The 14813-nt window shown below is 42.0% G+C and overlaps 1 protein-coding gene across 2 annotated transcripts in view; it reads left to right on the top strand.

The window, feature by feature from the left end:
• C16H18orf25 (chromosome 16 C18orf25 homolog) overlaps positions 1–14813 on the top strand; it is a 123072-nt gene that overhangs the window by 52346 nt on the left and 55913 nt on the right. For both annotated transcript variants that reach the window (XM_037805705.1, XM_037805706.1), the window contains exon 2: positions 10969–11753. In XM_037805705.1, coding sequence (XP_037661633.1) covers positions 11039–11753 — 715 coding nt within the window. In that variant the 5' untranslated portion in view covers positions 10969–11038. The remainder of the gene's footprint in view (positions 1–10968; positions 11754–14813) is intronic.

Here is a 14813-nt window from a genome sequence, read left to right as displayed (position 1 = left end):
GCTTGTGAGAATATCATTAATTATCCAGGTGGGGAAGTTTAATATTTCTACATTTTTCCCCAGTCTCGCAAATACATTGTATTTTTCTCTGTCCAAATGACTTTGGGAGTATTGGGGCTTCACATTAACCTTTACAAACCAACCAGATCTCACTCCCTATTTAAAGTTCCATATAATTATGTTGTTTGAATAAACTGACCCTACAAGTTAATTTATAAAGTATGCTACCGAAAATACAGATTTTGCACTGAATAAACATCTTTCTTTGGTCTCACACAGAAGTTGAAATTTTAAAACACCATCAATATCATCCTTTACCCTTCAGCCTGATTTACCTTAGTCCTAATCAAATTCATTTCGATGGGTTAATGCTGACATTCATAGCTGCCAAACTCTGGTTCTGAGTCTCAAGTGTCATGTCATACTGATACTTGAAGTTCCATGGACTTACCAGGTTATGCACAGAGAGCTCAGCATCTCAGAATTTAGAAATAGCCATTACAACTCAGGAATAGATGTAACTGCTATAAGAGCTTACAATCTAGGAATCTTTACCATAAACTTTCCCCTGATAACTTATGCTCTCAGATTCAGTTCTCAGGGTGTCCACATTATGGTTACTCCATATTATCGAGACATTATGTTTGTCTTTTCATTTCTGACTTATTTCACTAAACATTTCTGGTTTATTTCACTCAGTGTTCCTCTTTTGAAAAGACAGTTTTGCCGAACATAATTCTAGGCTGGCGGTTTTTCTCTTTCAATACCTTGAATACGTCATGCCACTGCTTTCTTGCTTCTGTGGTTCTGCTGAGAATCGGTAGTTAATCTTATTGCATATCTTCCTTTTTCTTAGTGTGGCTTGTACTTTTTTGCTGATGTGTACACTTCTGATTATCTTGACGAGTGTATTCTAGGGTTTTGTTGTTGATTGGTTTTGTGTTAAGGCTCTTCTTCTACACTTGTTTTGTATTTTCTAGTCAATATAGGGTCAGGGACCCTTCAAGTGGTCTCAGACCAGTTCTAAAGGGCCCTAGGCTAAGGGTCAGGAAAAATGCCCAAAAGCCTTTTTGTCAGCTCTCCAAGGCTGTACTTTCCTGGTCTTCCCAGTAGATGGCACTTTTGGAAAGGTGTTCCCCCCACAGTCTTAAGAAGGCAGTGTGTTTTTAAGTGTCATTGGCTCTGCCTCTGTCAGAGGTGGGGTTGAAACAATGGCATGGATTGCCCTGTTTGGGACTGTCTAAAACATTGGGACCCATCGGTCTAAATTTGCAGTCAAAAAGCCATGATGTGCACTCGGCTGTGTCCCCTCTTTTCTTGGGGAGGAGGTCTTCCAATTTCCTCTACATTTTCAGCAGCCAGCCAGCCAGCCAGGGACTAGACCTGAAGTTGCTTGCCTTCAAGAGTAGAGGATGGTGCCAGGGCCATGGCTGATCAAGTTGCAGTTTTTCACTGCAGTTTCTCAGTCTCTTCTTCTTGCTTTTCCCTGTTGCTACATAGTGTTCCCTGGCCTTTAGTGCTCCAGAGCAGTTGTTTCAGTTTCTGCCTGTGTACTACCTGTCCTCGTAGGAGGAGTGAGCCCTGCAACTCCTTACTCTGCCATCTTCCCCAGAAGTTTCTTATTTTCATTTTCTTAATGTTGTTTATTTTGAAGTACAAAATTTATTTTTTCTTTTTCAAAATTATTTTGGCTATTTTAGGTCATTTGTATTTCCCTATTTTAGGATTAGCCTGTCAATTAAAAAAAAAAAAGTCTTCTCAAATTTGAATGTAAATAGTGCAGAATCTATAAATCAATTTGGGGAGAACTGCCATCTTAACGGTGTTGAGTCTCCAGTCCATGAGCCCTCTTTGTCAGTGGCAGCAAACCTGTGGGTGCTTAGGGCCTCCTCCCCTACCCCCACCATCAGAGCACTCCACTTTCTGATCTGGGAGATGGGAGCAGCTCCAAGCAAGAATAGCACAGACTCCCACTGTTCTTAACCCAAAGTTCAGCAGTTTTGCAAGAATCAACATTTCTCAGTTTGCTGTATGTTTTTTATTGATTTTCAGAGCACTGAAAATGGCTGTTTTTGTCAGTTTTGTTTTGCATTTTGGGGAGAGGATTTGCCCATCTCCCTCACTTGCCCATAGCAATAAGTCCTGCCCTATTAGTATTTCTGAAGCCCTATATACTCATAAGCCATCACATTTCCATCTCCTAGAGTAACCACTATCCTGAATTTTTGGTGACCATTCCCTTGCTTTTTAAAGTAGTTTTACTGTGTAACTAAATATCCATATATAATATATTGTTTAATTTTTCTCATTATGAACTTTGTATAAATAGAATGAAACTAAGTTTTTTTTTTTTTTTTTTTGCAGTTTGCTTTTTTTTTTCCTTGTCATTGTTTGAGATTCATCCATGTTAATGTATGTAGTTGTCTTTTCCATTGCTGAATGCTATTTCATTGTTTGGCATTTTTCACAATTTATTTATCTGTTCTACTGTTAGATGTTTTGTTTTAATTTTTATTTGTCTTAGTCTGTTAGAAAAACAGTGCTGCTTGTGAGTATTGTTGTGCATGTTGTACAGATCCTATAAGCGGTATTTTCCATACTGTGGGTTGCCATTTATTGGTTGTAAAATCAGTTTACTGTGTCATGACCAATACTAATTGTTTTATTTCTATTGAATGGAAAAGCAAATAATCTGAGTGCATTAGTAAGTTTTTGTTCCATGGATGTCACCATAGGAAACCCTTTATTCCCTGTACTCTAAATCTCCATAAAGCACTGTACATTCCTTATTTGCGGGACACTGATTACGTGCTTCAACTTGGCGGGCCTGGGCTGGGGGACCTGATCAGCCCCTGGGGAGGGTGGTGGGCACGGGCGACAGCACCCTCCGCAGCCCCCCGGGCCTGGGAAAGTGAGGCCGGAGGCAGGCCCCATTTCCTCACCCAAAATAACACTGTTAGGGGAGGCTTGCCGGAGGGAACCGCCTTTTCCCCACCCCCTTATCTTGCCCGGACACTCCCCGTTGCCAGTGCAACTCCCATTACCACCAGTGCGCATACATTGTTGCCAGACACCGTTACCGGAGCAACTCTCGCCCCTTTTCAATCAACCTCCGCGCCCTCTCAGAACCAATCCAAGCCTTTAACCTCTACAGCTACCCCGCCCTCTATACCGCCCGATATAAGCTTGTACTCTCCCCTAATAAACTCTCTCTTGGCTTCTTCACCCTAAAAGAACCGTGTCCTGCCTGTTCCTTTCTCGCCGCCCTCCATACTTTGCACGCTTACGCCGGGGACCGGGCCCAGTCCCCCGCCTCGCCCTCGCCTCCGGGAAAGAGCCCCCGCCGCCGGTACCCTCCAAGCAATCCTGAGAGCCTAGGATTTGGTAACCGGCCGCCACCTCCCCCCCCCAGACGAGTCAACTGCGACCGCAACTGGCGCCCAACGTGGGGCCCCTGGAATTAAAAGTCCTCTCCACGCAGCGGTCCAGTGAAACCACCCGCTCGCCCGGACGCCTCTCCAGCTCCCCTTCTCCTCGCCTGCAAAGTAAGGGCCGCCTCTCCCTCGCCGCCCCGCGGAGCCGCCTCTCCCTCGCCGCTCCACGTCCGGAGCCGCCTCTCCCACGCCGCTCCGCGCCCGGGCCGCTCTTCCTTTCCCGCATTAACCTGGCTTTTGCCCCCGACTACCTTTCGTCTTCTCTTCCTATGTCCCCCCATTCCTCCTAACACTCTTCCTCCAGTAGCTTTCCCTCTTCCCCTCCATTACTTTGCTGTGGTCCTTTGTGTCTTTTTTTCTTTGTTTCGCGCGGTGTGCCTCTTTGCGACCGCCCCCCCCAAACTGCTCTCGCTACTAGAGGCTCCTGCCTTCTATTCTCGCCGTCTCCTTCGGCCTCGCGACCACGGTTTACCTCATTTTCTTTACTCAATAATCAACCCCCCTTTTTCTTTTCTCACTCCGCTATGGGTAATCGTCTATCTGCACGCCAAGCACCCCAAGTTCGTGCTCTGGCTGGTCTCCTAGACACACATCGCTGTAAGGTGTCTGTCCGGCAGCTGCAAGTATACTGGGACCTCCTGCTGCCCTTTAACCCATGGCTCACCACTTGCCATCTTTGGGACCCTGTTACTTATGATCGCCTTATTGATCAGGTCACCAACGCCATGGGACATGAGAGCAAGCGCTTCCCTCCCGGCTTGCTCCCCACCTTAATAACCGTCCGCTCCTGCCTTCAAGGCTCCCTCCCCCCTGATCGAGGCCCCATTAAATCCAAGGAGGCCCTATCAACCCAGTCAACAGATTCAGACAGCGATACTAATGTAGACCACGATTCGGACACAGAGTCCTTAGTCGAGCAGATTAACAACGCGCTCGAAGTGACTCCACAAAAACAAAATAACACTGAGCCTCGCCAAGATGGCGAACTTCCTCCTCCTCCTTCTTCTTCCATCGAGGGGAGGAAGTGCTCCGGCGATGACGTCAGCCCTAAGCTGGGCCGAAAACCGCAAGCGCTTTACCCCGCCCTTTCACAGGGCGGAGCTAGTCCACCATCTTATGCCTTAGCCACTCCCACCGCGCCGCCGTCTTGCGACGCTTGGGGCCTCCCACTTCCGCCTCCCCCTCTGTCAAGCTCCCCCTCGGAGCCGCTACCGGCAGCTGCCGCCGCTCCTCCCACCCTGCCGACTAACAACCCCTGGCTGCCTTCTACACCTCAAGGCAACCCTTAGGGCAACGCTCCCCCTACCCCCACTCCCACGCCAAGCCCTCTGCAAGCGCGTCCTCCTTTCTCTCGTGCCTTTCGCTGCTTTCCTCTTAACCTTACCCCCACACCACAGAAACCGTATGACTGGTATCCCATTGACTCTGATACTATTAAGCAGCTTCGCAGGGCCGTCGAGGACGGGTTAGATAGCCCATACGCTTCCCAAATACTGCAGGATCTCGGCATAGACTTTTGCATCCCCCAAAACTGGGCCTCGCTTGCCCGTACCATCCTTAACCCCGACCAGTTCGTTGATTGGCGTGCTCACTTCCAGGCAGAAGCAGCTAGGCAAAGTGAGCAAGACGCAGCCACTGAAGTCTATCATCACCCCGAAGCCTACTTAGGCACGGGAGCGTTTATAAATGCATCTGCTTATATTAATGTACCTGCCACCTTTTGGCCTATCCTTCGGGGAATCGCCTTGCGAGCTTTTGCCAACTGCTCCGCCTGTCGACCTAATAAATTCACCAAGCTCTTCCAGGAGCCGAGTAAGCCTTTCGCCACCTTTGTCTCCAGAGTCGAAAAAACCTGCGCTCGAAAGAATTGTCCAGCTTGTAAGGAAACAAACGAATGCTATTTTCTCCTCGTTCGTGCAAGTCCAGTACCAGCAACTCGCCACCTCTGACGCTCCCTACTCCGAGATGACAACCAACCCTCCGCGACCTCACCGCCACCGGTCAACCTGCTGACCGCGAGGCCCTTCTCGATCGCCTGAACATCGCACCAACCTCGAGCTCCAGCTTCTCTGAACCTCCAACTTTAAACCCCCCACCCTCGTCCATCCCGCAAGCAGCAAGGCCCCTGTCGAGCGCCCGGGCGCCACACCAACGCCGAGCTCCAGCCTCGCTGAGCCACCGTCAACCCCCTTTTCCCCTCCCCGGCCTCCCCGTTCCCTCATCCCTTAGCGGGCCTCTCCGGTAAGCTTCTTCCTTTAATTAGAAAAGAAGGGGGAAATGCGGGACACTGATTACGTGCTTCAACTTGGCGGGCCTGGGCTGGGGGACCTGATCAGCCCCTGGGGAGGGTGGTGGGCACGGGCGACAGCGCCCTCCGCAGCCCCCCGGGCCTGGGAAAGTGAGGCGGGAGGCAGGCCCCATTTCCTCACCCAAAATAACACTGTTAGGGGAGGCTTGCCGGAGGGAACCGCCTTTTCCCCACCCCCTTATCTTGCCCGGACACTCCCCGTTGCCAGTGCAACTCCCATTACCACCAGTGCGCATACATTGTTGCCAGACACCGTTACCGGAGCAACTCTCGCCCCTTTTCAATCAACCTCCGCGCCCTCTCAGAACCAATCCAAGCCTTTAACCTCTACAGCTACCCCGCCCTCTAAACGCCCGATATAAGCTTGTACTCTCCCCTAATAAACTCTCTTGGCTTCTTCACCCTAAAAGAACCGTGTCCTGCCTGTTCCTTTCTCGCCGCCCTCCATACTTTGCACGCTTACGCCGGGGACCGGGCCCAGTCCCCCCGCCTCGCCCTCGCCTCCGGGAAAGAGCCCCCGCCGCCGGTACCCTCCAAGCAATCCTGAGAGCCTAGGATTTGGTAACCGGCCGCCACCTCCCCCCCCCAGACGAGTCAACTGCGACCGCACTTATTCTCTTCCCTTTACTCTCTATTCAACACCCTTCCACTGTGCTCTCTGGAATTTGTGGTTCATCGTCAGTAAAATCACTAATATTCCCAACCTCTTCTCTGTACTTTTCTTTTACCTTCTTATACTAATGGAGAACTGGCTCTTTGCTGAGGACATTGTTTCATCTTGCAAGTGTTGGCTGTTTTTTTCCTCCCACAGCGTTCATCCTGTGCTCTAGAGAAGGGAGAGGTAACTGGCTTCCCTATTCCTCATTGATTGCTTTTCAGATAATTTTTCATATCATTAGAAACAACTCAATTTTGAATCTTGTGACATCAGATTATATCATATTAGCCCCATATTGCTTTGTATTGTGAGAGGTTTTGTGCCTTGGCATAGTATCATTTTATCCATTATTATTATTGTTTTAATTCTTGATGATTTCAATATACATGTACATGATTCTTCCAACACTAGCCTCTCAGTTCTGTGAACTCTTCCCAGAATGATTTTGTCCTCTCTCCTACTTCAGGTACCTGTTAGAAACAAGCACTATACCTAAAAACACTCACCTGATTGTGGAGGAGAAAAGAGTTTATTCACCATCTTGCAAGAGTGGGCGCACCACAAAAGAAACGTGGCATTTGTGCCGAGCAAAAGAACCAGCAGTAGTTATACCAGCAGGTCCGTCCCCTGTTTCCCCATTGGCTGAGTACTCCAGAGGTTACAGCCTATCTGAGAGAGCTAACTAGTCTGCCTTTGAGATTTTGAATTGTACAGCCTATCAGAGAGAGTTAACTAGTTTAGAAAACCATTTAGGAAGCAGAATTGATGGAAATTAGTGAATGATGGGGTGCAGTGACCAAAGGAGAAACTATTTTCAGCCCTCAGGTTTTTTATAGGAGCAATCATGAGAATAATACTGTTTACTGAGCCTGGGAATGCTAAAGAAGGAACTGAGTAGGGTAGATCAGAGATGACCAATTAGATTTTGGACACATTGAGATTGTGATGCCTTTGTGAAATCCAAATGGTGATATCAGGTGGGTATTTGGGTGAACTGGTATATGGAACTTAGAGAAGCTCTGAGCAGGAGAAACAAAATTAAAATTATTGGTGTAGAGATGGTATTAGAAACTGTGGGTGTAGAATAGGCCACATAGGTAGATGAGAAGAGGATCTAATCCTAGGAATAAATCCTGAGGTTTGGTTGAGGAAATTAACTGTACATAGGTAGATGAGAAGAGGATCTAATCCTAGGAATAAATCCTGAGGTTTGGTTGAGGAAATTAACTGTACAAAGTAGACTGAGAAACCGAGAAAGGCATTGTTTTAAAGAGGGAGAGGGGATGGCCAGGCATGGAATGTTGCTTAAACATTAAGATGAGGGCCAAGTTACGTCTGTTGGATTTAGTTACTAGGGCCGTTAATGACCCTGATAAGAATGGTTCCATTGGTTTCATTGAAGCAGATGTCAAACTGAAGTGGAAGGAAATGGGGACAGAGAGTTTACCTAATTCTCTTAATAAGATTGTGAAAGAAAATAAAGTGGTACCTGGAGGGGGAGAGGAGAGGTTGAGCTAGTGAGTGGAAGGAGGATTTTAAAAATGAATGAATGAGTGAATGAATGAAAGGACCAGTTGAATGTGAGAGGTCATGAGAGCCAAGAAATAATATGTTTCCAGAGCGATGAGAGAGGATGAGCCCTAATACCCATATAGAAGGAGACTGCCTTTATATTAGAGAGAAGCATGGGGGTGGGGGAGGGTAGGTTCTGTTCTAATATGGTGCTACATTGAACATTTAGTACTTTACTGTAAATTCAGTAGGAATATTAAACCAGAGGTTTGAGCTTTATATCCCATTTACAAGATGTAATTTCCATTTGACAGTTTTATCATATCCTACTTGACTACCCTTACCAGAAAAGTCCACATTTTCCCCCAGACCAAAATCAACATATGCAATAAATCTGGTTGTTAGAGAAGATGACATATGACATCTTTTAGCCCTGTCTGTAGGGCACTTCATTTTTATTCCACTGGAGTTGTGTTGGAACTTGTATTTCCACTCCCTGTGACTTTTCCTTGTATTTATTAATTATAATAAGATTTCACTACATGGGGGGAATCTCATAGAATTCACTGACTAAATTTGACCTAAATGGTAGCCTGGTGTCATGACCAGAAAAAGAAGACTTTGTATGTTAGAGTTGATTTTCAAATAGGTAATACTTGCAGTGAATTAAAATTCAAGAGGTACAAAAGGGCATACAGTGAAAAGTCTTCCATCTTGTTCCCTCCTTTTCTCTCTTTCCTTCCCAAGGCATTGCCATTTTCTTATGTATCCTTCCAGAGATTCTGTGCATGCAAGAACAAAGTATAATTTTGCCCTTTATTTACACAAATGGTATAATGTACCTCTTGTTCTTTTAATACTGTGCATTAAAAATTGCTCCATTTTTCCTTGTGTAAAAAGTTTTCACATTCTTTTTGGCTGCATAGTTTTCCATTGTATGGAAATATGATGAACTAATGGTTCTATTTATAGTTGACCCAATGTTTTGTAATTGATTTGAGCATATTTAAGTGGGTTTGACCCAATACTAGTAGCTTATTTAGGCAGTCTCAGTTAATACTGAAATTTAAGGAATGTGAAAGACAGTCATTTCATTGATGTATCATATTGAAGGTAATTGATATTATCATGTTTTCTTACAAGGATAAGCACAGTCTAGGTTCATTTGTGCTATGCACACAACTTCCTGAAGAAACAAGATTCTTAATGGTCATTTTAACTAAATTTATATTTCAGCCTGATGTATTACATACTTTGAAAAAGTTCAAGTGCCTTCTGCTTTCAGAAATTAATTTGAGATGTCTGAATGCCTGTGCTTTAGGACTGACATTAACTTTGTTTGGGTATATTTCTCAGATATTTCAACTTTAAGAAAAATCTTTATTCCATAGTATATAACTTGATTCCCTACAGAAGGATCAACTTGCGTTTTTGTTCATTTAGAAAATGTAGGATTTATTCCCCATAGCTGTGGATATTTTATATTGCCGCTTAAATACACTTTATTTTCTGTTTGTATTGTCAGCAAGCTTCATTTATGACACTGGTAGTTTGTTGGTTTAACTCTTAACTCCCTCTGTTGGTTTTCAGAGGTGTTACCTTCCTTTTGGAATGCTTTTCATTTAACTCAAAAATTAGTGACAATACAAATATGCTTATGAATTAGGCTATACATGGGATCGTTTTACGATTAATATATGTTTCCAGTGGCCCTGAATGTTCTGGTTTTCATAAATGTATTAAGGAAATGTTATCAGAATGCTTGTTTTCATCAGCAGTTGAGAACGGGACCGTGAAAAACAAATCCAGGTATATAATATACTTGTGTTTGTATTAAAAAAGTAGACTTGGCATGTTAGAGCAAGAAAAGGATTTTTCAGATGTCTTCTGGTTGTTGTCTATCATAAATTGAAACATCAGGTAACTTTATGGAGTGAAGCTATATAGATAGCTTATTGCACCTGACTAGTAGGCCATCTAAGGTTAATGTTTGTGTCTGTCGTGACCTATGGTACATCATGATAGTTACCTTCCATAACATCACATGTACAAGGCAAGGTTATTTCTTTGCCTTGTACGTTCTTAGCATCTTCTTTAAAGCCACCAATTAATGAAGTTTGGACTTTATAGGTCACAACTCTTGAGATTAAAAGCTATGCCCTCTTCTTTCATGAAAAGTGGCAAGTGAGGATTTGGAGCTTGTGGTGGGGGGCGGGTAAGGGGTAGTTAGATAATAAGTCACCGTATAAGGCTGTAAATGTTTGTAGGGTATTTTCTCTTAAATCCCTTCAGTCATTCATAGAGTGCAGAGTATACTAGATTTTCTGAGTTCACAAGGCAGTTGAGCTGTATTTAGTGGCTATTGTTTATGAAACAGACATGTTTAAATAGACTCATATTCAGCATGATGAGAAGTGTGTGGGAAATTAAGGACTGAGCGATCTGTGGATTCAGTTCCTCCATCTCAAAGCCCCTCTAAAGCAATTCCAATTGAGAGGAATGGCAGACAGTTTTGCTACATATAATTACTTTTTTTGCCAAATTCATGTGGTTGAAGTTTTTTTTAATATAAATGTGCATTTGGTGTGGCTCCAACGTAACTCCCCACCCCATCCCTTTTTCTGAACATTTGAATATAAGAGTAATCATTCCACTTAACTCTGTTTTCTTGCATAGTTTTTTTTTTTTTTTTTTGAAACATTCTTTCTCATTTGTGTTAAAGTCAAAACATACATATTAACTGTATCAGTTTTGAGGATAGGATCCCTTTCTTGAACTCTGTAAATCAAGTTTAAAATTGAAAATCCTTGGTTGGTACTTGCTGTCCTTCAATATTCAGTAGTAGAGAATTTACTATTGTGCCAATTTAGTAACTATGTATAACAGGATTTTGATGGTGCTAATACTAAGTCTTTTGAATATTACTTAAGCAGATAATACATATATATTAAAGGCCTATATAATGGTAACTTTTGTTACCCACTGAGAAAGGTAGGCATGTTGTGTTGATTAAATAATCTGCTATTTTTTTATTGATATTGTGTGTTTTTGTACAGGTTGCTTTCCTGTGGCATCTTTGATATAGTTTCCTAGACTCTACTCCATGATTTAACTCAGAATTTTGAAATGAAGATGGAGGAGGCTGTGGGAAAAGTCGAAGAACTCCTTGAGTCCGAAGTCCCACCAAAAACATCTGAACAAGAGACAGCCAAGGAGGAAGATGGATCTGTAGAACTAGAACGTCAAGTTCAGAAAGATGGTGTAGCAGATTCTACGGTTCTTTCTTCAATGCCTTGCTTGTTGATGGAACTGAGAAGAGACTCTTCTGAGTCGCAGTTAGCATCCACAGAGAGTGACAAGCCAACAACTGGCCGAGTTTATGAGAGTGACTCCTCTAATCACTGCATGCTTTCCCCTTCCTCTAGTGGTCACCTGGCTGATTCAGATACGTTGTCTTCTGCAGAAGAGAATGAACCCTCCCAGGCAGAAACAACTGTAGAAGGAGATGCTTCAGGAGTGTCTGGTGCCACAATTGGGCGCAAATCTAGGCGATCCCGATCTGAAAGTGAAACATCCACTATGGCTGCCAAGAAAAACCGGCAATCCAGTGATAAACAGAATGGCCGAGTTGCTAAGGTTAAAGGTCATCGGAGCCAAAAGCACAAGGAGAGAATCAGGCTACTGAGGCAGAAACGGGAGGCTGCTGCGCGGAAGAAATACAACCTGCTGCAGGACAGTAGTACCAGTGATAGTGACCTGACTTGTGACTCAAGCACAAGCTCGTCAGATGATGATGAAGAGGTTTCAGGGAGCAGCAAGACAATCACTGCAGAGATACCAGGTAGAGGATGTTTTTTAAACTGACTGTAAAGCACCTGATGGCATTTCTTAGCTGTCAGGTTCAGTTAGATGAGTGACACTTAAGAAAATCCGGGAGACATGCAGCTCTGTAAATTTGAAGACTGCAGTCTATTAACATGACATGGCCAATTTTAAAAACCTATTCTGAGGTTTCCAGTGCACTTCAGCACATCAAAAAAATATTTAAATGGTTGATAGGGACAAGCTTATTTTTAAGTAATGGAATTCCTCACAACTGTCTTTTTCTGTACACAATACTGAACTCCCATCATTGCCTTTTTAGCACTGCTTAGATTTAATTCTCACTGTTCAGCATTATTACTAAGTAAGTTCTTCTCAGGAATAGGCACCTTGCTTTATTATATAGCCACTGCACTCAAGCTTATGGTGTCTGGAATAACGTTATATCTTTCGTTAAAGTTTTCTAATAACTGTTCTTCCTAAAACATTTTTTTTTCCTGATCTGTTGCATGATAAGCTAGTTATAACTGTTGCAAATTTTTTTAAGTTGTAACTTGCATTGAAAAGAATGTTTTTCCAAAATTTCCCACTTACTCCCCCATACTATTAGAAATCTGCTTGTTCCAGCTCTGACTGGTATGAGAGTCTGCAGTTTATTACGTGTTTGAGATATCTGTTTTCACCATATTATCAGGTCTGATACTGTGTACTATGATGGCAGTCTTGAGATTTCATGGTGGAAGGAAGATGAAGTCTGAACAGTTTTTAAGTGGTGAATTCTCATTATTGAAGAGACTCTTATGATTAGGAACATTCTGTAAACTATATGGCATTTAGTCAATTATTTCAGTATTGTTTGTTGCTACATTAAAGAAGGGAAAGTTTTGGTTTTCCAAACTTTTTATGGATGGCTATGTTTTTTCTTCCTAGTTTTCTGAAAGATTTGTTTCTACGTGCGAAGACAGCACATTGCTGATATACAAAGAATATTTCAAGAAAAATCATACTGGTTAATTAAATCATAAAAAACCAAACTTAAAAACTCAGTAACAAGAATGGTTGTAATGCACTTATAGGTGTTCAGCTAATAAAAATAAAAGTCAAATTCATTTAGTATATTAAATATAAGTTTTTAACAGTCTTTAGAAATATGTTTTACTGTTTTAATATCTCTATTGAATTCCTTGGTAGCTTAACTTTGATATGTCCTTGTATTAAAATTACTGGGAAATGGATTTAAATGATGCCCATTAGTTGAATGCATGAAAGAAGCAGACTGGGGTTCTCTAGGGCAGGTTCTAGGTATGTTTTGGTTTCACATTTAATAATACCTTTAAGAAAGCCTAATTAACTCCTGTAAAATTGTTCATTCCTGCATTTTCATATCCTATTCTCATCTATTAGTCGAGATGATGATGGATCTCTGATACAGCATTTAATTCCACCTACTAAACAGATTTCTACATAACTACCCCAATACTTTTCTTTTTATGGAAAGGGAGAGGAAGGTGGGTGAATAAAATTCCCTTAGAAGCTAGAACCCCATTATTGAGGTGGCATGAGAAATGACTTCATGGGCTCTCTCCCTGTTTGGCTTCTATCAGTTAGGTGTGCTTTCTTCATATTTTCCTAACCTCTCTGCTGACTGTCTACCTTGACTGTGGTTTAAAACTTCTAGAACACCCTGGTCTTTTTCTTGTCACTTCTGAATTGTATGTTAAAAACACCAAAGTACCTGATTCAGTTTCTAATACTTTCTGTTGTTCACAACATTTAGTAAGCTTTTTTGGCTCTTGAAAATATAGAGAGCTTTCTGAAATAATCACAGAGAATCAATTGGTAGGTAAGGTGCAGAATTGATATGGCTGCCTGTGCTATGCACTGCGCAGTTTCAGGTGTCATTCACATAAGTCAGGGCACAAATGGTCCTTCCTGGAATTATGCAAAACAGCAAAAATGGAATAGAGTTTTAAAATTAGGAAGTTCGGTTCAGCTTTTAGTCATCCTTTCTTAACCCAGGATCACATAAATCTTTATTATTAGTCAACTGTTCATATTGTTATCTCTAAAAATTTGTGACATTGTGCATTTTAAAAATTATGTATATACCTCAGTTTCCTGAATCGTATTTTGAATTCAAGGAGGGGAACACACACAACCTTATAATAGGGCAGTTGTTGAAAAGTTGTAAAAATTGTAAAGATAGAATAAATTATGAGCTGATTTGAATGTAACAACATGAACACATTCAGGTGAACTAAAACTGGATGTGCTAAAAGAGAATCCCTTAGATGTCAAACTTCAAATCCAACTGTTTACACAGAATGGAGACCAAGAGGAAAAGTAAAAACTGAGATACTTGCTATAGCTTTCATCAATTAATTTAGTAATTCAGAAAAGGCTTTATCTATAAGCTTTAGTTTGGAAGCAGCTTAAAAATGAAGGAATTAGCCTAAATGATCTCTTATGCCAAATAATTTAACACAGTGCATTTTCTTTTAAAGAGTGCAAGTAATTAATGATGCAGAATTATATAGTACATGATCATGCCTAATAATTGAGTTTGATATCTGGAAAACAGATGTTTATGAGGATTTTTTTCTCCTTTTTTAGTTAACAGTTAACTGGCAGCTTAGTATCAGCAGTACATCATCTCTACTTGAAGATTTAAAAAATATATTGGTGATTTAAGAAATCTATTTGTAGGTATCATATCAAGATAATTCTTGCAGTTTATTCATTTGGGGGCCCTAGAGATGAGCACAAATAGTATTTTGTAGTCAGTATTAATGTAAAAATAGTATGTGGCAGTGATCTTGAATATTCAGTACTTTTCAGGTGTCCGTTTTATCTATAGATTATCTTTTTGTGCTATTAATCACTGTTTGCAGTTTTAAAATTAGAGAATTATTTCTCATGGGGGACCAGTTTCTCTGTAAAACACTTTAGATTGAGTCTAAATCTGTAAAGTCTGCTCTTGAAGGGATTTTGATTATAGTTAACATGAATAATATACATTAGATTTCACTCAATTCAAGAAATTAATTCTCCAAACAGACTGACATGCACCAGTGTATGT

This window comes from Choloepus didactylus, chromosome 16 (genome assembly GCF_015220235.1).
Source record: "Choloepus didactylus isolate mChoDid1 chromosome 16, mChoDid1.pri, whole genome shotgun sequence".
NCBI classification, from domain to species: domain Eukaryota; kingdom Metazoa; phylum Chordata; class Mammalia; order Pilosa; family Megalonychidae; genus Choloepus; species Choloepus didactylus.
This window is presented reverse-complemented; position numbering and strand designations above follow the sequence as displayed.